Source organism: Podarcis erhardii (genome assembly GCF_964252035.2).
Source record: "Podarcis erhardii genome assembly, chromosome: 6".
NCBI lineage: Eukaryota > Metazoa > Chordata > Lepidosauria > Squamata > Lacertidae > Podarcis > Podarcis erhardii.
The window spans coordinates 60,870,940-60,898,855 of NC_138510.1; the positions used below are offsets into that span (position 1 = coordinate 60,870,940).

The following is a 27,916-nucleotide window of genomic DNA, read 5'->3' on the forward strand; positions in this document are numbered from 1 at the left end:
AGAGGGGGGAGGAAACTGATGCAGTGTGGGCCAAATACCTGAGTGTCAAATACCAGCTGTGCAATACTTTCAAAGATAATTCCCTCACAGAAGCAAAGACTGATTTATAAGGCAATTTCCACCACAAAACCTCCCAGTCTCTATCACTGAGCGAAAGCTGGATATTTTGTTCCCAGCACAACTTCTAATCAGCAGGTCCACCTACAGTGGCATCCAATATAATTTTAGAAAGAACTGAGAGTAAGCCTTTATTATTCAATAATTGTTGTTCAAAGGCCTTAAGATTCCATGTTCCTTCTCCCAAAGAACACCACAGGAGAGATTGGTTCAGGCCAAGCATACATCAAGCCCAAGACTCTCAAAGAACTGCTGGCACAATATCCCCAGGAAATTTCTGCTTGAATGTTTTCAGCTGGACACAATAGTACTGATGGAAAGGGAGCATGTATCTTCTGAGTGACATTTTCCTCTGCCTCTGCCCCTGTGAACGTCAGCACTATACGCTCCCAGACAGCCAAATTGCCACTTTTAACTATTTTCATGGAAAACACTTTGCAGACTTAGTTTGCACCTTGTTATCCACTATGTATATTAAAGCACAACAATAATGTTTTTGGAAAATAATAAAATCTAGGCAACATTCAAGAATTTAGTCCATTCATTTTGCTGTAATTATAAGCACATTTATAAGCACATTAGGGTTTGCCTTGGGGTTGGGGCCACCAATACACAACAGCCCAACATTGGGCAAAAGATACCTTCATTGCAGGGGGTTGAAATAGATTACACTTGGGGTCCCTTGCAAAATTCGATGAGTCTATGGTTCTATGAACTGGTTATGTAACAAAATTTTCCAAGCAACATTTCTTTTAATTTTATAAACATAGGCAGGAATTACATTAGGGTTTTATCCTGAGTCGTAAGCACACAGATTCTTACAAATGAAGCAAAGCCTTTTTGTCACCGCAGCCAGGATATTATTATTATGTTTTGAAATTAATGGGATGGTGGATAGGCATACACACCAGAATAAGAAGTGGGAGGATGGAATTTGGATCCTCATCAATGTATCATTATGATCTGCATACACAAATTCTGTCAAGAATTCTGGGAAACTGAATTTGCCCAAATTCTTTAAGGGGGCAAATGTGCTTTGAATAGGCTTTAAAACAGAGCTTTCCAAAGCATGTGTCATGGCACATTAGTGAGTCAACTGCAGTGTTCAGGGGTGTTGCATGATATATGTTCGTTTCTCTTATAAGGGGTTAGTTTAACCTCTGGTTTGCTATTAAAACCAAATAACTGTGTCGCAAAATGATGCATGTCTAAAAAGTGTGGAAATCTCTGCTTAAACGAACAGGCTGCAGTCCCAATCCTGCTCACCTGGGTTACCTGGGTTAAGCCCTACTGAATTCTGGCTAAACACAATTAGGATTAAACCATAGATCTGCTTCTACCCCATAAACAAATCCTACTTTTTAAAGAAACAGCAATGCTATAAATTGGGTCCCCTTAGCGAGAAAATGCACAAATCCGGTATGGCAGAGGAGACAATGTCACACCCATCCTAAATTCACGGCTTAATGTCTCATTCTTTGGAGCCTGGAAAGTGAACTTCTGAATTAGGGCAGTGAAGAAAAGAAAGAGCTCAGTCCTCGCCAACTGCTCTCCCAAACAGGCTCGCTTTCCTAGAAGACCAGGAGGAAAAAGATCATGGTTTTACAGAATTTGGAAATGATACATTTGAGATACATAAATTTATCTCATAAGCAGTTTTGAAACAAAATTCAATTATATTTTATTAGGAATCAACCTAATCTGTATATAGCTTAGCTAAGGGTGTGGCAAACAGAGTTTAGTTGTTCAAGTTCCAGATGGAACTGGGTTTTCTGTTCCTTGAGGAAACATTGTGGAATCAGCTATACAGGTGAAATTAAAACTTTTAAAGTGTGTTGTAAGGTGAATTATATAAATGTGACATTAGATGGCGATGATAAGCTATGGCAAATTCAATATTCTTTCTCAAAACATTTCTTTAAAAAGCATTTTCACAAAGCATTTTTATATTTGTCTAGATTCCACCATTGTAAAAGTACACCAGGTGTTGCCCCCCCCAGCTTGTATATTTGAGTTACATCAATTGATATTTTCCTCCAAAACTGCATATGAGATAAATTTCAATAATATTTTATTAGGAATCTCCCTAATCTGCATATAACTTAGCTAAGGGCGTGGCAAACAGAGCTCAGTTCCTCAAGTTCAAGATGGAAGTGGGTTTCTCTTCCTTGGGGAAACTATGAAAAAATACATCAGCTGCTGTCTACCCAACGGCTGGTGGAGCACCTCTCCCACTTAGGGCACCTGAGAAAGCTCTGAAACTATTCCCTCAAAAATCCACACTGCTTACTGGGGGGGGGGGGAGTGTATTAACACCATTTTGTGTAACTTCACATCTCCTATAGTAGTCCTTTTGTGACTTGCATCCACAGTACTTCCTCACAATCCCAAACATGACCACTGGCCCCAATAGGGTGCTGAATCCTGTAATACACCAGACTCCCAGCAACCAGTGGCGTAGGAAAGGGGTTGCGGTGGTTGCGGTCCACCCCAGGTGTCATCACTGAGGGGGGTGACCACTGGGCATGGCCTGCAGTGTGCCCTAGCCACATATCTCTCCTGGGGAGTGACACGCTAGCTCAGTGCTGCCCAAAATAGCAACATGGGGCTTGCGGACTCCATGGAGGTTCTGCCCAGAGTGCTCTGCTCCGGTTTGCCCCATCCCCGGGTGCAGGATATTTGTGCCACCCTGGGCGTCTGGGCAGCTAGCTACGCCACTGCCAGAAACCAAGCCACCACCATATAGTCACTGCTGCAATTCTGATGAGCAGCCCATGAACTTTTGTTACCTGTAGAGAATGGCAGGAATGTTTCCCTTTTCCTGAACTGACCATTCTCCAGGAAATGTCCAGGATTAAACATATCTGGAGTTTCCCACTCATCCTCATCAAAGAGCAGTGAGGTCAGGTTGGTAAGCAGCATGGTTCCCTGCCAAAGAAGAAGCAGAGAAGACACCAGATTAAAACTAGCATAGAAATCTTTCTGTTTTGATCTGTGCAACTACAGCAATACCAAGCCTCCAATTCTGCCTGCCAATTTAGAAAGGATGTGTTTTGAATGTGAGATTTCCTATGCACAACTCAAGAAAACACAGGCTCCTTTATAGATTGTATAATACCAGACTTTGCCAGGGCATTTAGATTTAGAATAAGAAACACCAGATGCCCGTTTTGGGTGTAGTTTTGGGTGGTTAGTAATGGTCATTTAAAAAAGAAAGCAAAGAAGAATACTAGCTATCCATTCAAATGGTTCAGACTGTGGTTGGAATCAATTTTTGCAATGGGAGGGGTCAAAAGACCTAAAAGTCTATTTAGCCCAAATCCCTCCCTCCACTCCAGATCTAGATGTGCCCCAAGAACAACCAAGACTCCTATCCGTCCTGCCCATTGGCCATGCTGACTGGAACTGGTAGGAGTTGGAGTTCATTAACATCTGGAGGACCTCATGATGGCTAATCCTTGGTAGTGGTGCCCTCCCTGTGACATCCTTTAAGATGTCAAGGATATCAAGAACTACATAACTTTTAGAAGACATCTGAAGGAGGCCCTCTATCAGGAAGTCTTTAATGTTTGATATTTTACTATGTTTTATATATACTATAAGCTGCCCAGGTTGGCTGGGGAAACCCAGCCAGATGGGTGGGGTATTAATAATAATAATAATAATAATAATAATAATAATAATAATAAAACAACTTTGGCTTCAAGTTTTTGCATCTTAAAGAAAGATGGAAGGAAGAGAAGCATGGTGAATCTTCTTCATATTTACTTTGGGAATATGAAATCCAGCCAATATAGTGTCCTTGGTTGTCACCCGGGGCACACTCGAAGGCAAAATGTTGCTTATTCTTTGAATTTCATGAACAACCGCATTGGTATATGGCATGCTGTCCCTGTCACTCATGGCTGGCTGGCGAGACTGGCCAATCACAGAATCTATTTCCGCTTGGACTTTGGCTGCAGAGAAAAGAAAATTTGCTTTCAACACAAAAAGAACAGACTTGATCTTAGTTCTGCAGGGGAGGCCTATCTTTAAAATTTAATGGATTTGAACAATTCACAGACTCAATAATTAAATGGATGAATAAATAAATTTTCACTTATTGGCATCACTTTTGATTTGGACCAATCAACAGAGTATCCTGATATAATAATAATAATAATAATAATAATAATAATAATAATAATTTATTATTTATACCCCGCCCATCTGGCTGGGCCTCCCCAGCCACTCTGGGCGGCTTCCATAGAAACCAAAAATACACTAAAATATCACACGTTAAAAACTTCCCTGAACAGGGCTGCCTTAAGATGTCTTCTGAATGTCAGGTAGTTGTTTATCGCTTTGACATCTGCTGGAAGGGCGTTCCACAGGGCGGGCGCCACTACCGAGAAGGCCCTCTGCCTGGTTCCCTGTAGCTTTGCTTCTCACAATGAGGGAACCGCCAGAAGGCCCTCGGCGCTGGACCTCAGCGTCCGGGCAGAACAATGGGGGTGGAGACGCTCCTTCAGGTATACTGGACCGAGGCCGTTTAGGGCTTTACAGCTATCTGCCAATCACCCATTCCCACCACCCTTCTGAGTAATACCCCTCCCCACCTTCTCACTATATAGAAGGGTCTGGAAACTTCTGTTTCAGTGTATCTGAAGAAGTGTGCATGCACACGAAAGCTCATACCAAGAACTGACTTAGTTGGTCTTTAAGGTGCTACTGGAAGGAATTTGTTTTGTTTTGACTATGGCAGACCAACACGGCTACCTATCTGTAACTAGGGCTTTAAAGGTCAGCACCAACACTTTGAATTGTGCTCGGAAACGTACTGGGAGCCAATGTAGGTCTTTCAAGACCGGTGTTATATGGTCTCGGCGGCTGCCCCCAGTCACCAGTCTAGCTGTCGCATTCTGGATTAGTTGTAGTTTCCGAGTCACCTTCAAAGGTAGCCCCACGTAGAGTGCATTGCAGTAGTCCAAGCTCCCAACCAGAGCATGCACCACTCTGGCGAGACAGTCCGCAGGCAGATAGGGTCTCAGCCTACGTACCAGATGAAGCTGGTAAACAGCTGCCCTGGACACAGATTTGACCTGTGCCTCCATGGACAGCTGTGAGTCCAAAATGACTCCCAGGCTGCGCACCTGGTCCTTCAGGGGCACAGTTACCCCATTCAGGACCAGGGAATCCTCCACACCTGCCCGCTTCTTGTCCCCCAAAAACAGTACTTCTGTCTTGTCAGGATTCAACCTCAATCTGTTAGCTGCCAATCATCCTCCAACTGCCTCCAGACACTCACACAGGATCTTCACCGCCTTCACTGGTTCTGATTTAAAAGAGAGGTAGAGCTGGGTATCATCTGCATACTGATGAACACCCAGCCCAAACCTCCTGATGATCTCTCCCAGTGGCTGCATGTAAATGTTGAAAAGCATGGGGGAGAGGACAGAACCCTGAGGCACCCCACAAGTGAGAGCCCACGGGTCTGAACACTCATCCCCCCCACCACTTTCTGAACACGGCCCAGGAGGAAGGAGTGGAACCACTGTATGACAGTGCCCCCAGCTCCCAGCCCCTCAAGACGGTCCAGAAGGATCTTATGGTTGATGGTATCAAACGCCGCTGAGAGATCCAGCAGAACTAGGAAACAGCTCTCACCTTTGTCCCTAGCCCGCCGGAGATCATCAACCAGTGTGACCAAGGCAGTTTCGGTCCCATGATGAGGCCTGAATCCCGACTGGAAGGGATCCAAATGGTCCGCTTCTTCCAGGCGTGCCTGGAGTTGTTCCGCAACCACTCGCTCAATCACCTTGCCCAAGAATGGAAGATTTGAGACTGGGCGATAGTTGGCCATTGTGGTCGCGTCTAAAGATGGTTTTTTAAGAAGCGGTTTAATAACCGCCTCTTTCAGTGGGTCTGGGAAGGTTCCCTCATGGAGGGAAGCATTCACCACCCCACGAAGCCCATCGCCCAGTCCTTCCCAGCTAGCTTTTATAAGCCAGCATGGGCAAGGATTCAGGAGACAGGTGGTTGGCTTCACTCGTCCAAGCAGCCTGTCCACATCCTCAGAGGTAACAGATTGGAATTGATCCCACGCAACTTGACTAGACAGGACTCTAGCACTCTCCCACCCCGGCCCTGCCCCCATGGTGGAGTCTACTTCTTCCCGAATCTGAGCGATTTTATCTGCAAAAAACTTTGCAAAATCATTGCAGGAGAACACGTGGCCCGTACTGGGCCCCGATGTTGCAGGTGGTTCCGCTAAATTGTGAACCACCTGAAAAAGTCTCCTGCTGCTGTTTTCTGCAGATGCAATAGAGGCGGTGAAGAAATTCTTCTTCGCCGTCACTATCGCCACTTGGTAGGCTCGACGTTGAGCTCTAACCTGTGTCCGGTCAGATTTGGAATGAGTTATCCGCCACCGGCGCTCTAGCCGTCTCAACAATTGTTTCATTGCCCTCAGATCCATGGAAAACCACGGGGCTGTCCAGGCTCCATGCAATCGGAGAGGGCGCTTCGGAGCCAAACAGTCAATAGCCCTGGTTAACTCCACATTCCAGCGGGCCACCAGGGAATCAACATGGGATAAAGCATCCCCTACCACTCTCTGGAAACCATTTGGATCCATTAAGTGGCGGGGGCGGACCATCCGAATTGGTCCCACCTCCCTGCAGAGGGGATGGGTCGCAGAGAAGTCCAGTTGCACCAGGAAGTGATCTGACCATGGCACTTCTTTCATTTCGCTTTTACTTAGTGTCAGATCACCAACATCCATAGAGGTAAGCACCAGGTCCAAGGCATGTCCGCGGCTATGGGTTGGGCCAGACTTATTCAGGGACAGCACCATGGAGGCCATGCTTTCCACGATGTCCCGAGCGGCCCCTTGTAAGGTCGTGTCGGCATGGATGTTAAAATCCCCCAGGACAACCAAGCTAGGTGTCTCCAGGAGCATATCCGCCACGACCTGAAGCAGCTCGGGCAGGGAATCCTTGGTGCAGCGGGGAGGTCGGTACACCCCTATTGCCCAACTTCCAGTACATGCACTCGGAAAACTGGATCTTCTCAATAGCACGCCTGGTGCAAACTAATGACTTCCTAAAAATCACTGCAACCCCCCCCTCCCCGCCCACATGACCTGGGTTGCTGTGCGTAAGAGAAACCTGGTGGACAAGCAGCGGCAAGGACAGGCCCATCAGCTTCATCCAACCAAGTCTCTGTTACACATGCCAGGTCAAATCCTCCATCCATGATCAAGTCATGGATGGCAGTGGTCTTATGAATCATTGACCTGGCATTGCACAGCAAAACCTTCAGGTCATGTGGGTATCCCTTGCTGATTCTAGTATCCATCCGGTCAGGACCAGACCCAGAGCCAGAAATAGTCCTCAGACAATGACTAAACCTGCCCCCTCTGTAATGACATGGTCTAGTCTTAGCGTAACTCCTCCTCCTACCCGTGATCACTGAGATCGGTTGTCCAAGTGCATCCCCCCCCCTGTGGAACATGCCCCAGCCATTTTGTGAGCTGGGGCCCACTCCCCGGCAGCCCTGACCCGTCCCCTTAAGAACAAAATAACACCTTAAACAAACAAACAAACAAAACCAAAAAAACAATACAAACAAAAAACTGTTAAAATTACAAAAGCAACAAAATCAAAAAAATCCCCCAAGCCCAACCAAACATCCACCCCACCCCCACCCCCCACATACAAAAAATTCAAAAGAAATTAAAAAAAAAAACATTTTAAAATATTTGAATAAAGGCACCTATCATTTGCATCAGCACAGGAATAGTAACATGAAATTTAGAAATAAACAAAAGAATATCATCTGCAGATGAAACCGATTTATATTCAACTGAATTATGTACTGCTCCATAGATCAACAGTACCTATGAGTACCTATGTTGTCCAATAGCACAAGCCAAGGGTTCCACACAAATATTGAAAAGCAAAGGTGAAAGTGGACATCCTTGTCTAGTGCCTCTAAAGTAGCAGAAAACATAGCATTTACTATTATTGTAGATGTGAGCAAATCGTATAATATTGTTACAGAAGCCCGGTGCCTTTCCTTCTCTCCTCCAAGCAGTGGCAAGAGTGCATGGGGCCGCAGGCACACACACAGGGTCTGAGTCCCTTTGGAGAATAGAAGACATGGTGGAGAATGTTGTGCTTTGAGAAATATGGTTTATTCACCTATTTACACCTTCAGTTTCCATGCAGGGAGCCCAGATCTTACAGTATGGCCCACAGCAAAACAGGAAACCTTTCGTGTCTGTCTCCCAATTACAGTGGAATGGACTCCCTTGGGAGGTTGTGGGCTCTCCTTCATTGGAGGTTTTTATATCTCTGTATTAGATAACTATATATGGAGTTGTAATTGTTAATTCTCACTGCAATGTAGTATACCTTTTTTTTTTCATGTATTCACTTTTAATTTTTATTCTATCTTGTGTTTTTTTTTAAGTGTTGTTTAAAAAAATTAATAAAAGAAGCAGAAGAAGAGACTTAAACTAAGATCTGAAGGGGAGGCCAATCTTGATGTCCCACCACTGGCTGCTCATTGTGTGGTGATGATGTGTAGCAGTATCCCATTACTGGAACTCCCTTCATTTGGAGATGGTCACAGAGCTTTCACAAGTGGAGTTTCAGCATTGCCTTGAGACTTGTTTCTTCACCCAGGTTTTTCCTTGGGGGAAGGTGAGGTTTTTTGGTTAGTCTGCCTGAAGAGGGAATGTTCCGTCTGCCGCAGAAATGGAATTGCCTTTATTGTGCGGTTTTATTACCTGCTCTAATTATTTTTATTTATCATTATTGTGTCTAATTTTAGAGGCAAAGATTCATAGTAACCAAGCAAAAGACAAAACATCTTAACTATTACACAAAGGCAAAAATAAGGGGTGGCATTCACAGCTAGACCCACTCAATAGGCCCATTAAAGTTAATTGAAACTAATGACGAAGTTAGGATCATCAATTCATTTATTTCTATTTATTATCACCATTACTAACATGACTTTGAATAAAGCCACAGTATCAGAGGAATGGCATTTTCATAACCGAATACACTCCTAAACCCTTGATACTCAAACTAATAATTATAACTTTTGAAATGAAAACAATGATTGGTGTTATTATTTTAATGGCTGCTATTCTCCCTGAAAAGGTTGAAAATATGCCACTTGGCATTAAGTAGCCTTGTTCCCAGATAGTGAACTGGGTTAGTCTTGTTTCCCCCCTGTCTTTTTGGATATTTTCCCACAACAATTTCCGCTTTTAATTTATTTATTTATCTCTCTCTCTTTTTTAATTCTCTTTATTAATTTCCATTAAAACAGTCAAACACAAACAACCACAAAACAAAATCATTACAAAAAGGAAAACAAACAACAAAAAGAAAGAAAAAACAAGAACATCATACAACTAATTGACTTCCCTTCACCTCGGTTTTGGATTATGTAATAAAAGGTTTTTCCCCCGCAGTTTCGATTTATAACATCTGCACGTCGTAGGGTTATAGTGCACCTACTGTGATTTTTTAATTTCTTACATCTGCTTCGATATATGTTATGAATTTGTTCCATTCCTTAATAAACTTTGTTTCTTTCTGGTCTCTAATTTTTTGTGTCAGGTTTTTTGACAAAGGTGTATTTAAATATATTTTTTTAGTTCGTTATAAATGAGTTCCCAAAGCTTTTTAATTTTTTCACATGTCCACCACATATGGTAGAAACTTCCTTCCTTATTTTTGCATTTCCAACACACTTTGTCTCCAGTCTTATAAATTTTATCTAATTTTACAGGTGTGATGTACCATCTGTACATCATTTTTTCCATATTTTCTCTAAGTGCAACACAGGCTGTGAATTTCATATCTTTATTGCAAAGCTTTATCCAACTGTCATATTCCAAATTATGTCCCAAATCATAGAATCATAGAATCATAGAATAGAATCATAGAATCATAGAGTTGGAAGAGACCACAAGGGCCATCGAGTCCAACCCCCTGCCAAGCAGGAAACACCATCAGAGCACTCCTGACATATGGTTGTCAAGCCTCTGCTTAAAGACCTCCAAAGAAGGAGACTCCACCACACTCCTTGGCAGCAAATTCCACTGTCGAACAGCTCTTACTGTCAGGAAGTTCTTCCTAATGTTTAGGTGGAATCTTCTTTCTTGTAGTTTGGAGTCATTGCTCCGTGTCCGCTTCTCTGGAGCAGCAGAAAACAACCTTTCTCCCTCCTCTATGTGACATCCTTTTATATATTTGAACATGGCTATCATATCACCCCTTAACCTCCTCTTCTCCAGGCTAAACATGCCCAGCTCCCTTAGCCGTTCTTCATAAGGCATCGTTTCCAGGCCTTTGACCATCTTCCAGTTTGTCAGTGTCCTTCTTGAACTGTGGTGCCCAGAACTGGACACAGTACTCCAGGTGAGGTCTGACCAGAGCAGAATACAGTGGCACTATTACTTCCCTTGATCTAGATGCAATACTCCTATTGATGCAGCCCAGAATTGCATTGGCTTTTTTAGCTGCTGCGTCACACTGTTGGCTCATGTCAAGTTTGTGGTCAGCCAAGACTCCTAGATCCTTTTCACATGTACTGCTCTCAAGCCAGGTGTCACCCATCTTGTATTTGTGCCTCTCATTTTTTTTACCCAAGTGCAATACTTTACATTTCTCCCTATTAAAATTCATCTTGTTTGTTTTGGCCCAGTTCTCTAATCTGTCAAGGTCGTTTTGAAGTGTGATCCTGTCCTCTGGGGTGTTAGCCACCCCTCCCAGTTTGGTGTCATCTGCAAATTTGATCAGGATGCCCTTGAGTCCATCATCCAAGTCGTTGATAAAGATGTTGAATAAGACTGGGCCCAAGACAGAACCCTGTGGCACCCCACTAGTCACTCTTCTCCAGGATGAAGAGGAACCATTGATGAGCACCCTTTGGGTTCGGTCAGTCAGCCAGTTACAAATCCACTGAGTGGTAGCATAGTCAAGACCGCATTTTACCAGCTTCTTTACAAGAATATCATGGGGCACCTTGTCAAATGCCTTGCTGAAATCAAGGTAGGCTACATCCACTGCATTCCCTTCATCTACCAGGCTTGTAATTCTGTCAAAAAACGAAATCAGGTTAGTCTGACATGACTTATTTTTCAGAAATCCATGCTGACTATTGGTGATCACAGCATTCCTTTCTAGGTGCTCACAGACTGTTTGCTTAATGATCTGCTCCAGAATCTTCCTTGGTATTGATGTCAGACTGACTGGGCGGTAATTATTTGGGTCCTCTCTTTTCCCCTTTTTGAAAATAGGGACAACATTTGCCCTCCTCCAGTCTGCCGGGACTTCGCCTGTTCTCCAGGAATTCTCGAAGATGACTGCCAGTGGTTCTGAGATCACATCTGCCAGTTCTTTTAATACTCTTGGATGCAGTTCATCTGGCCCTGGAGACTTGAATACATCTAAACTAGCCAAGTATTCTTGTACTATCTCCTTAGTTATTCTGGGCTGTGTTTCCTCTGCTGAATCATTTGCTCCAAATTCTTCAGGTTGGGCATTGTTTTCTTTATCGGAGAAGACTGAGGCAAAGAAGGCATTGAGGAGTTCAGCCCTTTCTGTGTCCCCTGTTTGCATTTCACCATCTTCTCCTCTGAGTGACCCCACTGTTTCTTTGTTCTTCCTTTTGCTACGAACATAGCCATAAAAGCCTTTTTTGTTGCTTTTAACCTCTCTAGCAAGCCTGAGTTCATTCTGTGCTTTAGCTTTTCTGACTTTGTGTCTACACATGCTGGCTATTTGTTTGAATTCCTCTTTGGTGGTTTCCCCCCCTTTCCATTTTTTGTACACATCCTTTTTTAATCTTAACTCAGTTAAAAGTTCTTTAGATAGCCACCCTGGCTTCTTTAGGCACCTTCCATGTTTCCGTCTCATTGGTATTGCCTGAAGTTGTGCTTTTACTATCTCCCTCTTAACAAACTCCCAGCCATCATGAACTCCCTTTCCTTTTAATATTACTGTCCATGGGATCTCACTCAGCACTTCCCTAAGTTTTATGAAGTCGGCTTTCTTAAAGTCAAGAAATTGAGTCCTAGTATGCTTGGTTGCTCCTTTCCGCTGTATAGTAAACTTCAGAAGAGCATGATCACTCGTGCCTAATGATCCTTCCACTTCTACCCTACTAACCAGGTCATCAACATTGGTTAGGACCAGATCTAAAATGGCTGTTCCTCTTGTTGCTTCTCCCACTTTCTGGACAACGAAGTTGTCTGCAAGGCCAGTGAGGAATCTGTTTGACCTTATGCTCTTGGCTGAGTTTGACATCCAGCAAATATCCGGGTAATTGAAGTCCCCCATTACTACTATCTCCCTTCCTTTTGCATGCTTGGCCATCTGTTCCAGGAAGGCATCATCTATGTCCTCCGTTTGGCTTGGGGATCTATAGTAAACTCCCACAATGAGGTCCCTGTTATTCTTTTCTCCCTTAATTTTGACCCAAATGCTCTCACTTTGGCTTTGAGGTTCTAAATCTTGGATCTCTTCACAGGTATACACATCCCTGACATATAACGCCACTCCTCCTCCTTTCTTGTCTGGTCTGTTTCTCTGAAATAGATTGTAACCCTCCATTATTACATTCCAGTCGTGGGACTTATCCCACCAGGTTTCAGTGATGCCTATTATGTCATATTTAGTTTGCTGTACCAAGAGCTCAAGCTCATCTTGTTTATTACCCATGCTTTGCGCATTAGTGTACAGACATTGAAGTCCATTAATCATTCCCCCGTGTCTCTTATTTAAGGATTTTTTCCTCCCACCACTAGGTCTGCGTGCTGTTTGCTCCATTTGGTCTATGACATTTGGATGATCATCTTCATCAATTGATAGACTCCTACCTTCAGGAGCACTGTCTTCCTCCCCCACATTAGTCAGTTTAAAGCCCTCCTGATGAGGTTTCTGAGATTTTTGGCAAAAACATTCCTCCCAACCGTTGTGAGGTGCAGCCCATCTCTTGCCAGAAGTCCATCTTCAAGAAACTGCAGTCCGTGATCTAAGAATCCAAACCGTTCCTGTTTACACCAGTTGCGAAGCCAGCTGTTCACTTCCACTATTTTTCTCTCTCTCCCTGGGCCACGTCGTTCAACTGGGAGGACAGATGAGATGACAATTTGTGCATTTAATTGCTTCAATTTCCTGCCCAGAGCCTCATAGTCTCTTTTGATCTTCTGGAGGCTATTGCTTGCAGTGTCATTGGTTCCCACATGAACCAAGAGGAAGGGGTATTTGTCAGTGGGTTTTATGATTCCTTGCAGTCGTTCAGTTACATCTTGGATCTTAGCCCCGGGGAGACAGCACACTTCCCGAGACATCTTGTCAGGCCCACAGATCACTGCTTCTGTTCCCCTCAGTAGGGAATCCCCTATCACCACTACACGCCTCCTCTTAGGTTTGGTCGGGGTTCTTCCGTGATCTGTCCGTTCCAAGGTCGCCTGCACATTCCCTGAGGACTGACTTTGCTGCTCGTCTTCATATACCTGATCGACTGTAACGAGGGAGAGATCCTCAAATGGAGTCTGCGCTTCGTCTTCCATTCTAGGGGAGAGGACCTCAAAGCGATTGTGTATTTCTAAACAATCAGAGCAAACCCTGGGCCTCCTACTTCTTTGAGTCACGTTTCTCCATATATCTGGCTCCTGTGTTGGTGAACTAGCCTCCTTCTCAGGGGAGTCCCCTGTCTCCTCCTTGGTGGAGATGGTGTGCTCTGTTGCTTCCAAGAAGAGCTCCAGCTCTCTAATTCTTTGGAGCGTAGCCACACGTTCCTCCAGTTGCTGGACTTTGTCTTTTAAGAGGGCAATCAACATGCAATTGCTGCAGGTAAAACTGCCTGCAACCTTTGGCAAGATGGCAAACATTGTGCAGGAACCGCAGGCAACTGCAGCTGTTCCCTCACTCTCCATCTTGAGAACGTGTCGTTGGGGCTGGCTACAGTGGTCATCCATCATAAGAAGCGTGCAGACAGGACAAGTAACTCCCCCCAAAAAACCCTAGGTCTCCCCCAATAAACGTTTGAGACTAGCTCCCCTAAATCTATGGCCCATTTTACCATAACTTCTTTTATCTCCTCATCTTTAGTGTCCCATTCTAACAATTGCTTATACATTTTTGATAAGAGTTTGGAATTCCCTTCTAATATTTCTACCTGAAATCTAGATTTTTTTTCGTTCATCCCTATCTTTTTGTCTTCAGTCCACAGAGCGTTAATTTGATGAAATTGTAGCCAGCCCGTTAATTTGTCTCTCAACTCTTCATATGGTTTAATTTTTCATCCTTTTTCTGTACTGACCAATAGATCTCCGTATGTCCATCTTTTACCTTCCATATTTATTTTTTTAATTGTTAAAATATCAATTGGTGACAACCACCAGGGAGTATTCCTTTCAAGCAGATTTTTGTTTCTTCCCCATACCTCTAGCAGTGGTCCTCTAATGATGTGATTGGAAAATCCTTTATGTACTTTTCCCTTGTTGTGCCATAAATATGCGTGCCATCCGAATCTGATGTTGAAACCTTCTAAATCTAATAAGTCTGTATTCTTTATGACAATCCATTCTTTAATCCAACAAAGGCATGAGGCTTCATAATATAATTTTAGGTTCGGTACCGCAAATCCTTCTCTCTCTCTCTACTGTCTGTAAGTAATTTAAATTTAATTCTTGGCCTTTTCCCCTGCCAAAGTATATTCATTTTAATTGCCACCATCCTTCCTGACCATGATAGTTTTATCCTGTTCCAAGTATCTAAGTTCTTTTTGATTTCTTTCCAGGTATTTAAGTAATTGTCCGCCATTAGATTTATATTTTTCATGGTTAACCATATTCCCAAGTATTTTACCTTTTTTACCGCCTTAATTCCAATCTGTGACTCTAACTGGTTTTTCAAGACTTCCTCCATGTTCTTTGTCATCATTTTAGTTTTTAATTTATTTAACTTAAAGCCCTATAACTTTCCAAATTCCTCTAATAATTCTGTTACCCTGCCGACACTTTTTTGTGCATCTTCTAATGATAACATCAAATCATCAGCGTGCACTTTCAATTTATATTCTTTTGTCCCAATTTTAATTCCATGTATCTCTGGTGTTACTCTAATCTTGTTTGTGATTATTTCTAATACCATAATAAACAAAAGAGGTGACAGAGGGCATCCCTGTCTCGTGCCCTTTGAGATTTCAAATGGTTCAGTTACGTCATTGTTAATGATCAGTTTAGCTCTTTGGCTTGAGTAGATTGCCTTTATTCCCTCCAAGAAGGTGCCCTCTATCCCTACTGTTTCCATGCATCTTAATAAAAATTGCCAGGATACATTGTCAAAAGCCTTTTCGGCATCAATAAAGATTAGTGCCACAGGGATTTCATTCTTACATTCCAGATATTCAATAATGTTTATTATGTGTCTTATATTATCTTTTAATTGTCTGTTAGGTAAAAATCCGGCTTGATCTGTATGGATAAAATTTGTTAAGCATTTCTTGAGACGGTTAGCCATTACTTCTGCAAAGATTTTATAGTCGTTATTTAGTAGTGATATCGGTCTATAATTTTTCATATTCAGTTTGTCTGTATCCGGCTTAGATATCAATGTAATATATGCTTCCTTCCAGGAGTCTGGTATCTTTCCTCCTCTTAGGATGTTATTTGTTACTTCACACAGCACAGGAGCTAGGTGTTCTTCTAATACTTTATAATATTTAGCGGATAACCCATCAGGCCCTGGAGCTTTCCCCAATTTCATCTTTTTTATCGCCTCTTGGATTTTTTCAATTTTTATGGGTTTGTTTAGTTGTGCTTTCTCTTCTTCTGTTAATCCTTTCACTCTATTTTCATCCAAATATTTCTTTATTTCTGTTATATCTTCTTCTTCTCTTTTATATAGTTTTTCATAGAATTTAATAAAATTCTCCTTTATTTCCTTGGGGTCTTCCACAGTTTGCTCTTCTATTTTTATTTTGTTAATCACATTTTGTTTTTTGTTTTTTCATAATTGCCACGCTAATAGTTTCCCCGTTTTGTTAGCCGATTCAAAAAAATTTTGTTTCCATGACTTAAATCTACATTCCACTTCTTGACCTATTAGAATTGAATATTGTGTATGTAACATTCTGTAGGTTTGTTTAATCTGTACTTCACTTGGATTTTTTTTTTTCACATTCTCTTAATTAAGTATTTCTTCTTCTTTTTTTGTTCTCTTAACTTTTTCCTATAACTATTCTGATTAATTAGAAACCCTCTTAGCACTGCTTTACTAGCATCCCAGACAATGTCAATGTTTGTTTCTTTATTTATGTTCAAATCAAAGTAATCTTTTATAGTTATTTTGGCCTTCTCAATTACCTCATCGTTTTCAAAAAGGTACTCGTTCATTCTCCATCTGTATGTCCCCTGTATTCCACTTTTTAACTCCAAAGTTACTGAGCTATGGTCAGAAAGGGTTCTAGGTTGAATTTCACATTTTACTGCTCTTGTTGTTAATTCTCTTGAGACCCATATTTGGTCCAACCTAGCCCCGCTTTGGTGTGGTTCAGAAAAATGTGTGAATTGTTTCGTTGTTGGATTTTTATGTCTCCAGATATCTATCAGGTCTAGATTTTCCTCAAGATTATTAAATGTTCTTGGTAGCTTCCCTTGCTTCAATTTTCTTCTTTTCGCACTTCTGTCTAGTTCCGGTATTGGCACAGCATTCAAGTCTCCAAGTGAGATCAACTTATGATTCTCCAGATCTAATAACATTTGTTCCAATTTCTTAAAGAACTCTGCTTTATTTATATTTGGAGCATAAACAGTTACTACATTAAACTATTCTCCCTGGTGATTAATTTGTATTCCCAGAATTCTTCCTTTGTCATCTTTACATGTTAATATTGGTTCCCATTTCTCCTTCACATATATCACTACCCCTCTTTTTTTGTTAATATCTGAATTGTCAAATTCTCTCCCTAACCTTTTATTTGTCAAAATATGTTTGTGTTTCTTTGCCACATGTGTTTCCTGACAACAAATCACATCAAAGTTTTTATTCTTTAATACCTTCTCAATTTTATTCCTTTTAGATTTTTCATTCAAACCGTTCACATTCCAAGACAATACCTTCAACATCATTGTAATATTTAATTACTATCTGCTCTGGTCTTTCTAATTTATATTCTTGTTGACCTCTTTCCAGTGATCTCTTCCTCTTCCTCCTCCTCTTCCTCTCCACCTACTGCTCCCTCCTCCTCCATGTTACCTTCTTCTTCCTATCTCCCTCTCTCTTCCTTATCCGTATTTTCTTCCTTCTTTCCTTTCTTCCCTTCTGTGTATCTCTCTCCTCCTCCATACCTTTCTTCCACTTTTCCAAGATCTTTCTCGTATCTTCTTAGGAATTTTTTCACTTCTTGTGCATCTGTCAGTCTGAATCTTTTGTCTTTGTAATAGAAGGAGATTCCTTCAGGAAACTCCCATCTATATTGTATAGTATTCCTTTTTAAGACACTTATTATTTGTCTATATCCTTGTCTTTTACGCAAGAGTCTGATTGGAATTTCTTTAAAAATGATAATTGGCCTGCCTTCAATTATTAATTTTTTTCGATAACTCGTTCTTAATATTGTATTCTTCATCTCAATTGAGTTGAAGATCACTAAACAGTCACCGGAGAGTTTTTTTTTACTTGAACTGTTGGGATTTCTCCTTAATTCTGAAAGCATTTACTACCATATATGCTAGTTCTTCTTCTTTTATTTCCAACCATTTCGCTAGTTCCTTAATCATTTTTTCTTTTATATTCTCATTTGATTCTTCTCCCACTCCTCTAAATTTTAAATTAAGTTGTTTCTGTCGCATTTCTGCCATAGCTAGACTATCCCAAATTTGTTCTTGTGTTTTGTTCAGATCTCTTATTTCATCCTTTATTTTTTCTGTCTCCTTCTTATGTTCCTTCATTTCTTTTTGAATTTTCTTATTGGTATCTTCCATTGTTTTTGACCTAACTGTCAAATCTTGTATTTTACTAGAGAGTTCTCCTACAGTTCCTTCAATTTTTTTATCTATCTGTTCCTGCACCTCACCCAGTTTGCTTTCCATATGTAGTTCACTCTGTTTAAATTCCTCTTTGATCTTTAGCCACAGAATGTCAAGATCTTTAATTTCCTCCTGTCGCGATGCCTTTCTATCTCCTGGGGTCCCTCCTACATTTTTCCCATTTTTCCCTGACATTTTGTGGTTGTTTTCACAATTTGTCTATTTTAATTTTCTATCTCTCCCCTAGGGGCGCACAATCTCTTTTTGCTTTCCTTATTTTTCCTATATCTTAACCAATCTCCTTTAATTTACAGTATTGTTCTCTTGCAATTATACTTTTCTTCTTTTGTCTTCTTACAATTTTATTTATACCTCTTAATGTCATATTTTCCTTGTTTTCAAACAAAGTGATATCTCTAATATCAATTAATTCAGCTATCTCCTAAATACATCCAATATATATCCACTAGTCTATTGAAAAATGTCTACTAATATAAATTTGTAAATCCGTTCAAATGAATACTTAAAATAAAAGAGTATGCCTTCAATTACAGCCCAAATACAACTCGACCTTGCCAATTTTCTCAAACCGTATGTCTTTAACTACAAAACATAAGTACATTCCCTATACTCTTATATTTTCTTCAATTACTTCCACACTCTTAATGTATTCCTAATGACGTGTGACGATATGGTATATATATTCCCAAACCATCCCCTTAGGTCCTTAACATCTAATGAAGATTCAGTGAATTTCCCCAAGACTCAAATGACCATTACGTATATAAAAAATATTCCTATTAATGTAACTTTCTAGAGTCCACGTGGATTCTGATAAGGGGGAGGTATTTCCTTTTTTAGCTGGAAATAAAGCACTCAGTTCACATAAAAATCTTTAATCTTCAGCCACTTGTTGGCTTAATCCATATCGAATAAGGGCTATTCTACGGTTTGGTCCATACCTTGGTCCAAAGTCTGGTAGATCTAATAATCCAAGCCTTAATCCGCGGTTTAATAATTTGGACTGGACCAAATCTAAAAAGTAGTAAGTCCCAATTTCCTATTCATGTTCTCAAATCCAAGTAATGTCCTCCACTTTCCAGTTGATTCTGTAGTTTTTTGCTTCAGCACTTAAATGTAAATCTCTCCAAGAAGGGGAAAAAAGGGGGTTAACTTAAACCCAATTTTTCAACAGTTCTCAGCGGATTCCACCTTTCTTTATACTATATTCCTCCTTCCTTTATATTGTCTTTGTATAGTATTAGGGGGGGAGGTTTTTATTAATCGTACTATATTGATAAATCATTTAAGTTCCAACAAGGGGGAAGCAGAAGGAGTGAAAACAAAAAGGCACAAAAAATGAAAAAAATGAAAAAAATATAAAGAGGGAATAATAATAGGACAGTCTAGCAGGAAATCCTGGGTGTGAACATCCCTAGGACCCCCCTGATTTCTATAAAAAATTAGGAAACTTAAAGGTGGAATGGGGGCTAAGGCACAAAAGAATGTCGGAAGTTATAACTGTCAAATATATCCTTCTTTCTCAAGCAGTTCCAAATTAAAAGAAAAAGGCGTTCTTTCCAGTCTTCTCTTTTCTTATCTTTAGTGCGGCTTTCTTGTCTTTTGTGCAGCTTCTAAGCTTTCTTTCAGTCTTTCCGTTGTTGTTTTTTTGGTTGCTCTTCAGCTAGCCACCTCAAGCTGTTCTTTCAAACGGCTCTCTATTGTTGCGTTTCAAATTATCTCTTTCCCGAAAAGGGAGCAACAAAGTTTTCTAAATAGTCTTTCATCTGTTACCTTGTATTTAACGCTTAAAAGTCTATTTGCTTCAACAAGTGTTGCCGTGGACTTTTATTTTGTACTCACACAGTCAGGCTAGAGGCTACTTCCTTCTTTATCCCTGCGACTTTGTGTCCTGCGCCATTTTAACTCTTCTACCGGGATGGATTCCTTACTTTAATCCTTCAACATCCAGCGTTCACTTAGTGTGTTCTTTGAATTTTTAAAGTTAAAATGTTCTACTCACACGAAGGGTTCATTTTTAAGTTTATGGAGATACGTCGCTTCTTTAGTGGGAGCCAGAGGCATCGCAACACAGGGTCGGTGCTTTCCTATTGCGCTTGCTATCCCGTCGTCTTCGAGCTCTTCAGCAGAAAAACCCCCTAAAAACGGCCAGACTGCTTCTGCGCTGCCGGTTAGCCATCCCTCAAGGGTACCCCCCTTGAAATTTTTGGGGGGCGCAGTGCCTTTGCAGCTCCCCCAAGCCCCTGTGTTGTTCGAAAAGCCCCCGACGAGGCTTTCCACGCTCCCTTTCTATCCGCGACGGAAACCGGAAGTCTATTTATTTATCTCTTTTAAAAATTACTTGAGTATAGACATGACTAAGTTAGGTCCATTAATTTCAATAGGTTTGCTTTCAGTAGGCCTTTGTTATATACAACCCAAAGTAATGAAAGGCAAATGAGTCAACTACAATTCTACCTTGAATGTCTGGGTAAATGGCCATGTACAGCAAAGCCCAGCGCAGGGCTGTAGAAGTTGTTTCTGTTCCAGCAAAAAACAGATCCAGTGTTGATTGTAGGAGGCTTTCTTCATGGAAACTGGAAGGAGCATCCTCCTTAAAGCAAAGAAAATGCACCAGGGAGTTCAGCTGTCATTAAAAACACCATCCTACTGTCAGCCCCACATGTCAAGAGATCACCAGTGGATTCAGTGACTCTAATCCTGCCTCTAGGAAGATCCAGTCAAGAGTCCTGTGACTCTCTGATGCTGGCATAAAGTTTGGGTTTGTTCTGGTCAATAATTCCTGGTCTGGGTTTATTCAGGCAACTGAATCCTTTGGTCATGAGATGCCTCCACTACAGTGATTCTTTTAGTCATGTCAACTGTTTGCTCTCACACACCACAGACTAGTGGTGAAATCCCAGCAGTGAACAAGTGGGGAGGTGTCTCCCCACAAAATACATGACCTCATATTCTGTGCATGCAGAAATGTATTTTGTCTGAAGTCATAAATTCAACAGAAAGAATATGGTCAGGCACTAAGGACCATTCAGACAAGCCACATGACTAGTTATGATTTTTAATATTGCTTCTCTGCCTTCTACTACTGTTTTATTATTAAAGATACATACTTTTTTACCTTTTCATCTCTCACCTTGGCCATTTCATTTAGGTAGGCATCTATGAAGTCTCTGGGTTCAGATGGGTTCCAGTCTTCTTTGTGTTTTTCAATGATTTCTCTCACAAAGGATTTCAACTGCCCCCATTTTTTAAAAAGTGTCTGATGGGGCCCTGGCAAGTGCTTCATGACAGTAGGAAATGCATCATACAGCTGAGGAAACAAACACTAACATCACATATGTGAAGGTAAAACCCTCTCAACAATCATTCACATCATGCTGCTGTCATGGGAAAGAGGCTAGCAGTAATAAAGGCTGGTGTGCACAGGCTCAAAGATGGTAGACTCTCCTGGAACCAGAGCAAATATTGCACTCACCATTGCTTATGATGGGACCCTATGGCAATGTCTTAACTTCTTGGTTAGAAATGTTTGGACTGCAAATCAAATGGCACCATGGTGCTCAGTTCTGCAAGCACAACTTGTAATTCACTGATTGACTTGCCATGAAGATGATTACCATCATTTGAAAAAGGCATGTATCAATGCCTGCACATGTCACAAATATGTAGTATTTCTATTTAATGATACCCATTGACATGAGTGTCAATTTGCAGGTCATAACTGCTGTGTGTGTAGAATTAATTCATGTATATCATTTGTGATGACATCCCTCTGTTCCCATACCAAGATTTTATTCAGCCAAACATGTTATTCTCACCCTTTAAAAATACAATCTGTGCTGAAGAAACCTGAAAACTCAAAGCAAGTGAATAAACAGTCAGCAAGAATGAAGGAGCCAAATCAATTCTGTTGTGGTTATCCGAAAAAACCCAAAGAAGACCTACCATACTCCAAAGATTTCCCTGAAAATGGCACGCCTCAACAAGCAAGTGCAATAACTTATGGAAACGGCTGTTATGGTAATCAAAGCGGTCCCCAAAAGTGATGGAACAGATGATATTTGAAACAGCATTCTGAATCTGAAATTGAGGGTCAAATGGCTGTCCTGGAGAGAGAGAGAAAATGGTGCAGAAGGAATTGGGGTGCTTCTAGCTTCCATATAACAAAAACAGGAGGGGACCATCCCCATCAGAGACAATATAGAGACACACCAATATACTAAAACTATTGCACTTCAAGCCCTACTCTATTTGTGACATTGGTTGTAGAAATTATCAAAAATCTGCAGATATCCTCAAAACCCAACCTTTGTTCTTATTCTGTTCTAGTTCAGGGCCTTTTAGCTCCCATGGCAGGTTCCCTCACTGAGCTTCACACTAGAACTTTTCTGCACCACAACAAGCCTCTGTGGAGCTTCCTATCAACACCCCCTTTGCCATCACAGGGTCATTCCAGTCCAAACAGAGCTACATTTGTGTGAAGAAATAATGCCACAGAGCTTTGCACCTAGCTGATGTAGTCTTGACCTAGTTCATACAAAGTAGCAACTTAAGGTAAGTATCATAGATGGGCCACAGGTTTATTGATTCTGGTTCTCACCTTTCTCAGCTTCTATTGCTTCGTTTAAGTAATGGCTTTCCTCCTGTATTCTTTCTTCTAAAGACCTTTTGCCCAAACCAAAGTTTCTGAGTGTTGATAAGGCAAATCGTCTTTGTTGTTTCCAGATGAGACCATTAGAGAAGACCAGTCCTAGATAGGAAGGAGTAATAAGTACGTAGAGCAAGTAAGTAGATTTAGCAATCCTGTTAATTCCAAGATGGCCTCCCCTCTGCTTTCCATTATTCTGCTTGCCTGCTCATGACGAAAGACTGCAAGGCATTAGAAACTAGCTAATTTGTGCTGGAGGCTTTTATCTGGTTGCTCTGAATTCTGCTGTTTGCTGTTTCATTGATTTGCTTTTTGTGTGTTTCACTGTTTGGGTAGAATTTTTAATACTAATTTTATTTTGTCCTGTGAAACACTGTGGGAGCTCTTGATAGAAAGGCAGCATATAGATTTTTATTTAAAAAGCAACAGTTTTAACAGTTGTAAAATCATACAGTCAATATATTTTACTTCTTCATTTCTGAGGTCCAATAGGCAACTCTGGTATTCCTTTTCTGGAATTAAAGGTAAAGGGACCCCTGACCATTAGATCCAGTTGTGGCCGACTCTGGGGTTTCAGCACTCATCTCGCTTTATTGGCCGAGAGAGCCGGTGTACAGCTTCTGGGTCATGTGGCCAGCATGACTAAGCCGCTTCTGGCAAACCAGAGCAGTGCACGAAAATGCCGTTTACTTTCCTGCCGGAGCGGTACCTATTTATCTACTTCAACTTTGACGTGCTTTCGAACTGCTACGTTGGCAGGAGCAGGGACTGAGCAATGGGAGCTCACCCCGTCACAGGGATTCGAACCACCGACCTTCTGATCGGCAAGCCCTAGGCTCTGTGGTTTAACCCACAGCGCCACCCGTGTCCCCTTTCTGGAATTAAGAGGTATTAAATTTTAAATGGGGGTCCCACTCTAGCCCCTTCTGTAAATATTCACACCCTTCATTTGCTCACTATGAATAGATTTCTCTTTTCCATTTCTTTTGCACAACATTTTTGCTACGTGTTGGGCACCTGTGGACCTCAAAGGGACCTGCTTCCATTCCCACTGCTTTCCCCTTTCTTTATATAGTTGGACGCAATTGCAGGGGCGGCTCAGCTCATCAGCTTTTAATGGGCATTAGGTGTCACAACAGACTCCAAATTCCTGAGTCCATGCCAGTGACCCCACTCTTGACCTCTACTTACTGCTAAGGGGGAGTGTTGTTTCATAAAGGCCATTCATTTCTTGGCAGCTTTGCATTGAAAACTGTGGTGCAATTGGCACAAATTTACTTTAATCACAACTACTGGCCTAAGCAGAAAAGAAGCAACCTGGCATGAACCCAACAGTCATCTGAATTGCATCTTGCTCCAGAATGCTTCATGGATCAGGTCTGTATGCGTGAAGCAACTTGTCTGGTTGGCTATGGTTGAATAAGAAGTCCGCTCATGTTTCCTGTTGGATGCCATTGCAGGCTGGCATTCCCCCATGTGACAAGCTCTGATTTGGGAAGTCCCAGGGACCATTTCCCAGTCAGCAAAGGAAGCCTCTGGGCTGAGCTTGCTGCCTGAGTAATTGGTCCCACCCACTTACTTAATCTGTGAGCAGGCATGGGTCACCCAGTATATGACATAGGACTGTGGCTTTCTCTGCAGCCACTTTCTGTTGGATCTCCCATCCTTTATATACTGCTGTTGCATGTTGTTCTGTTTGACCTTGCTATGGTACAGCCAGTTGCCATATTTGGGGCCAGGTTGAGATTTTCCCAGTTGGCAAATTGGCTCCAGCCCTTTGGTTTTTCCATCTTCATAGCAGTTGTCAGAACTTTGGCAGTTTAGGCATTAGATAGAGATAGTCTTGCTTGGAGGGAGGTTATAGCCTCTGTCTGGCCCTTCTGAAATTGGGTTCGGGAAGATGCTTCAGTCTAGACACCCAGGTGAAAGCGAGGGGCTACAGCATTCCCTATATGCAATCCAGCGGGGGAATTACCCCTTGATGTAGGGCAGGAGCTCTCTCATTTCTGGTTGACCCCTAAACACAAGTTCTTTTAGCAGGTGGGCTGGAAGGGGTGGGATCTACCCAATGCCTATGCCAAACTTCTTACATGTGTTGTCAATAAAGGTGTAGCCTGGTATCACCCAAATATTGGTTGTCATCTCTCTTATTCTTGGTATTGGGGAGGACCAATAGTAGGAGGGATTCATGCACTACTTAACGTTGACATATTATTCCATCACTACTAGGGATGGGGCAGAAAGTCACTTCAGCTTGCAATTTAAATGCAATCTTATGGTATTCTCAGTTGCAGAAACAATGCATTAAATGAAATGTTATTAGATGCAATAGTGTGGCAAACTGAAGAACGGAAAAATGAGGAACTGAATGAAAGAAAAAAACTCAGAGATTCCTCCACCCGTAATAATGACAAGCTGTTTGATGCACTACACAGCCAGACTCTTCGACTGCCACCCAACACTGAACAGTGAGCTCAGTTAAGCTAAAGAGTTTAGCAGGTATACGTCTATGCCACAGCTTTACTACAACTGCGTTATTTTGGTTTAAAGATGCAAGAAATGCAAATGCAAATTAGGGAAATAATCAGTTCTGAAAATTTAAACTTGAGAAACAATCCAAAAGATTGCAAAATCAGTGCAGAGAATGAAAAAGAAAAGAACAGAACAGAAAAGAAAAGAAAAGAAAAGAAAAGAAAAGAAAAGGGAAAAGCAAACTTTAACTATCTCAGTAATTGACCATGTTAAAAGAAACTTACCAAAAGACCCAAATATTTCAGCACTAACAGGAGATGTGGGCCGGTCTACAAAGTTTTCACCCTGATGAACAAGAGCTTCCTTCACCAGTTGCAGTCCACTCACAACCACAAAACACGTGCTTCCAACCTGAACGCTGAACACATTGCCGTATTTTTTGGAAAACTGGAAGGAGAGCGAGAAAGAAGAGTTGTGTGTGTGTGTGCACGCACAGGCGCATACCTGGTTCTTCTTTGATGCTTATATGGAAGATGGAAACTTTGGTTGCCATCAAATATATCAGGGATATCAGAAATGCTGAAAGGGTTTCCGGGACTGTACATGGACAGGCCCCCTCCATCCTCCACCTGTCTTCTATTCACAAGAGCTGCGGCTTATGTATTTGTGGCAACTTAGCCTCATCTACCACACAGGGTTGTTGCAAAGATAAAAGGGGAGGGAGGGTAGGACAATGTACACCAATGACAGCTCTCCACATCAAATGGGGGGCGCCTTTTGCGTGGTCGCGAGCAGACCCCCTGGACCTAAGCGGCTCCCGGGAGTATATCCTGGCTTCTCCCCCCAGCCAGACTCCTGGAGGTCTCCGCCTACCTCTGCCTGTTATCCAGTCCCAGCGGGCCTGGCCAGGTAAGGGGAAGGACCACCCTGGCCACACAATAGAGGGAGGGTCTTACCTGGGAATCCTCAGTTTACTCCAGAGCTTCTCCCATCCTGCCCTCCCTCAGTTTTCTTTTGCAGGCTAACTTCTTTAAAGGTATGCGGGTGCTGCTATGCTAAGGTCGCTGTTGAAGGGCCGGAAAGGAATTTTCCTGCATTGGCAGGTTTTACCTTCCCTATAGCAAAACGTCACAACTTTGGTGGTTTCAGGCCTTTGGCGGAATCCTTTAGTCTACCTTCCCTAATGGGGGGGGTGTGGAACGTTAAGCAGTGACCCATGCCCCCCCCCCGTGGCGGAGATCCCAGGGTTCCCCGTTAAAGGGGTTGTAAGAGGGGAGGCATTGGCCATATGCCTATTGGTTGTCATTACTCTCCCTTGTGACGACGGAGAAATGGGGGGTGGGCTCTCTGCTTGACAGACGTTCTCCAGAGCCAGCCCAATCCCCACACATTCTGGATAACCCTGATGTTCCACAGCTCCCTGGCCATGGACTGGGAGGGATAAACACCCAAGGCCTAAGCCAAGGTCTCTCTACATCCGAAGTTCTAATAATGTTGTGGCCAATTTTCATCCCATAGCACAGTGTCTTGAGTCATTACTGTACCCAGGGGTCGCCTGGGAATGGGGGGACTCCGCCTGTCCATGCAAAACACACAAAATACTTTGCAAACCACAGAAAGCAAAAGAAAGTTGTGGACACAGATTTGGTACAAATAACTGTTAGGTAAAACAGATCCTCTGGGTTCAGAGGTAATACACTGCTGGATACCAGATGCTGGGAACAAACAAACAAACAGAAAGGCATTTGTCTTGGGGCCCCATGTGTGGGCTTCTCACAGACATCCAGCTGACCATTCTTGGAATCAGGATGCTAAACTAGGAAGCAACTTATCCTGCAAGGGTCTTACATGCCTTTTCAGCGCAAAACAGGGGTTAACTTTGCTAATCTTTGGTTGTATGGCACCCTGAGTGAGGCCAAAATCTGGCACCTTCAAATGGATCTTCTCAATTTTGGCCCACTTGGCTTGGCACCCTAAACGAAGGAACTGACCCCACCACCCTAAATCTGGGGGTGCAATGTTTTCAACTCATGCCATGGCTCTATCCTTCATCTTTACCTTTCGTAGTGCATTCTGAGGCTTCTTGAAATCCATATGTAGCAAGTTACCCAAAAAAGGAAGACACATGGGCCCTGGGGGGAAATTCCTTGGGCGAATCTTTTTCTTGAAATCAGCAAGAAGTAGAAATGTAGCCAGAAACACCAGAACGACCTGCAAGGACAAGGCCTCCCAGAGGACAGAGAGAAGCTGGAGCAACATTCTTCTAGCCTGGTTTTGTCAAAACGGATTGCTGTGTGTGGATGGAAACCCAAATCTCAGGCAGCTAGAGCAGTCACACCTGTCCTCTTGGCTAAAGTTCCTGAAATAAGGGCAAAGTCTATGTGTATTGCTATATATCACGCCCACAAATGGGCAGGAAAGAGATGACTTCGTGACTCACTGTACCAAGGGGGCAAAAGAGAGTGGAGAACAGCAGCTTTCTGATTTAGAGTATTTCCTTCCTGTTTTCACTTTTGTGAAACAGCAAAGGATATTTTCCTTCATGACATTTCCAAGAAGGATTTTCTCCCAGTGCAAATCAAAGCACTGTCAATAAAGAAAATAAAAACTTACAC

General features: G+C 42.1%; 1 protein-coding gene across 2 annotated transcripts; it reads right to left on the minus strand.

Moving 5' to 3' along the window:
- Window positions 1-222: 222 nt before the first annotated feature.
- Window positions 223-27,575, minus strand: LOC309344631 (cytochrome P450 2J4-like). 2 transcript variants are annotated; one of them, XM_081867243.1, is made up of 9 exons: window positions 27,360-27,575; window positions 25,586-25,748; window positions 22,782-22,931; window positions 22,127-22,287; window positions 21,315-21,491; window positions 20,639-20,774; window positions 3,886-4,073; window positions 2,907-3,045; window positions 223-1,688 (listed from the first exon to the last, which is right to left on the minus strand). In XM_081867243.1, the coding sequence occupies exons 1-9, from the start codon at window positions 27,558-27,560 to the stop codon at window positions 1,513-1,515; spliced, it is 1,491 nt and encodes a 496-aa protein (XP_081723369.1). In that variant the 5' UTR covers window positions 27,561-27,575; the 3' UTR covers window positions 223-1,512. The 2 variants fall into 2 exon arrangements, with proteins under 2 accessions (XP_081723369.1, XP_081723368.1); XM_081867242.1 differs by having other exon boundaries at window positions 21,300-21,491.
- Window positions 27,576-27,916: the final 341 nt, after the last annotated feature.

Excerpts from the sequence above, each read along its gene's own strand:
- LOC309344631 (XM_081867242.1), bottom strand. The coding sequence starts at position 27,560 with ATGTTGCTCCAGCTTCTCTCTGTCCTCTGGGAGGCCTTGTCCTTGCAG. Across the intron at positions 22,288-22,781 it reads AGCAATAGAAGCTGAGAAAG|GACAGCCATTTGACCCTCAA; the intron begins GTGAGAACCAGA and ends CTCTCTCTCCAG. Across the intron at positions 1,689-2,906 it reads ATTCCTGCCATTCTCTACAG|GAAAGCGAGCCTGTTTGGGA; the intron begins GTAACAAAAGTT and ends CTGGTCTTCTAG.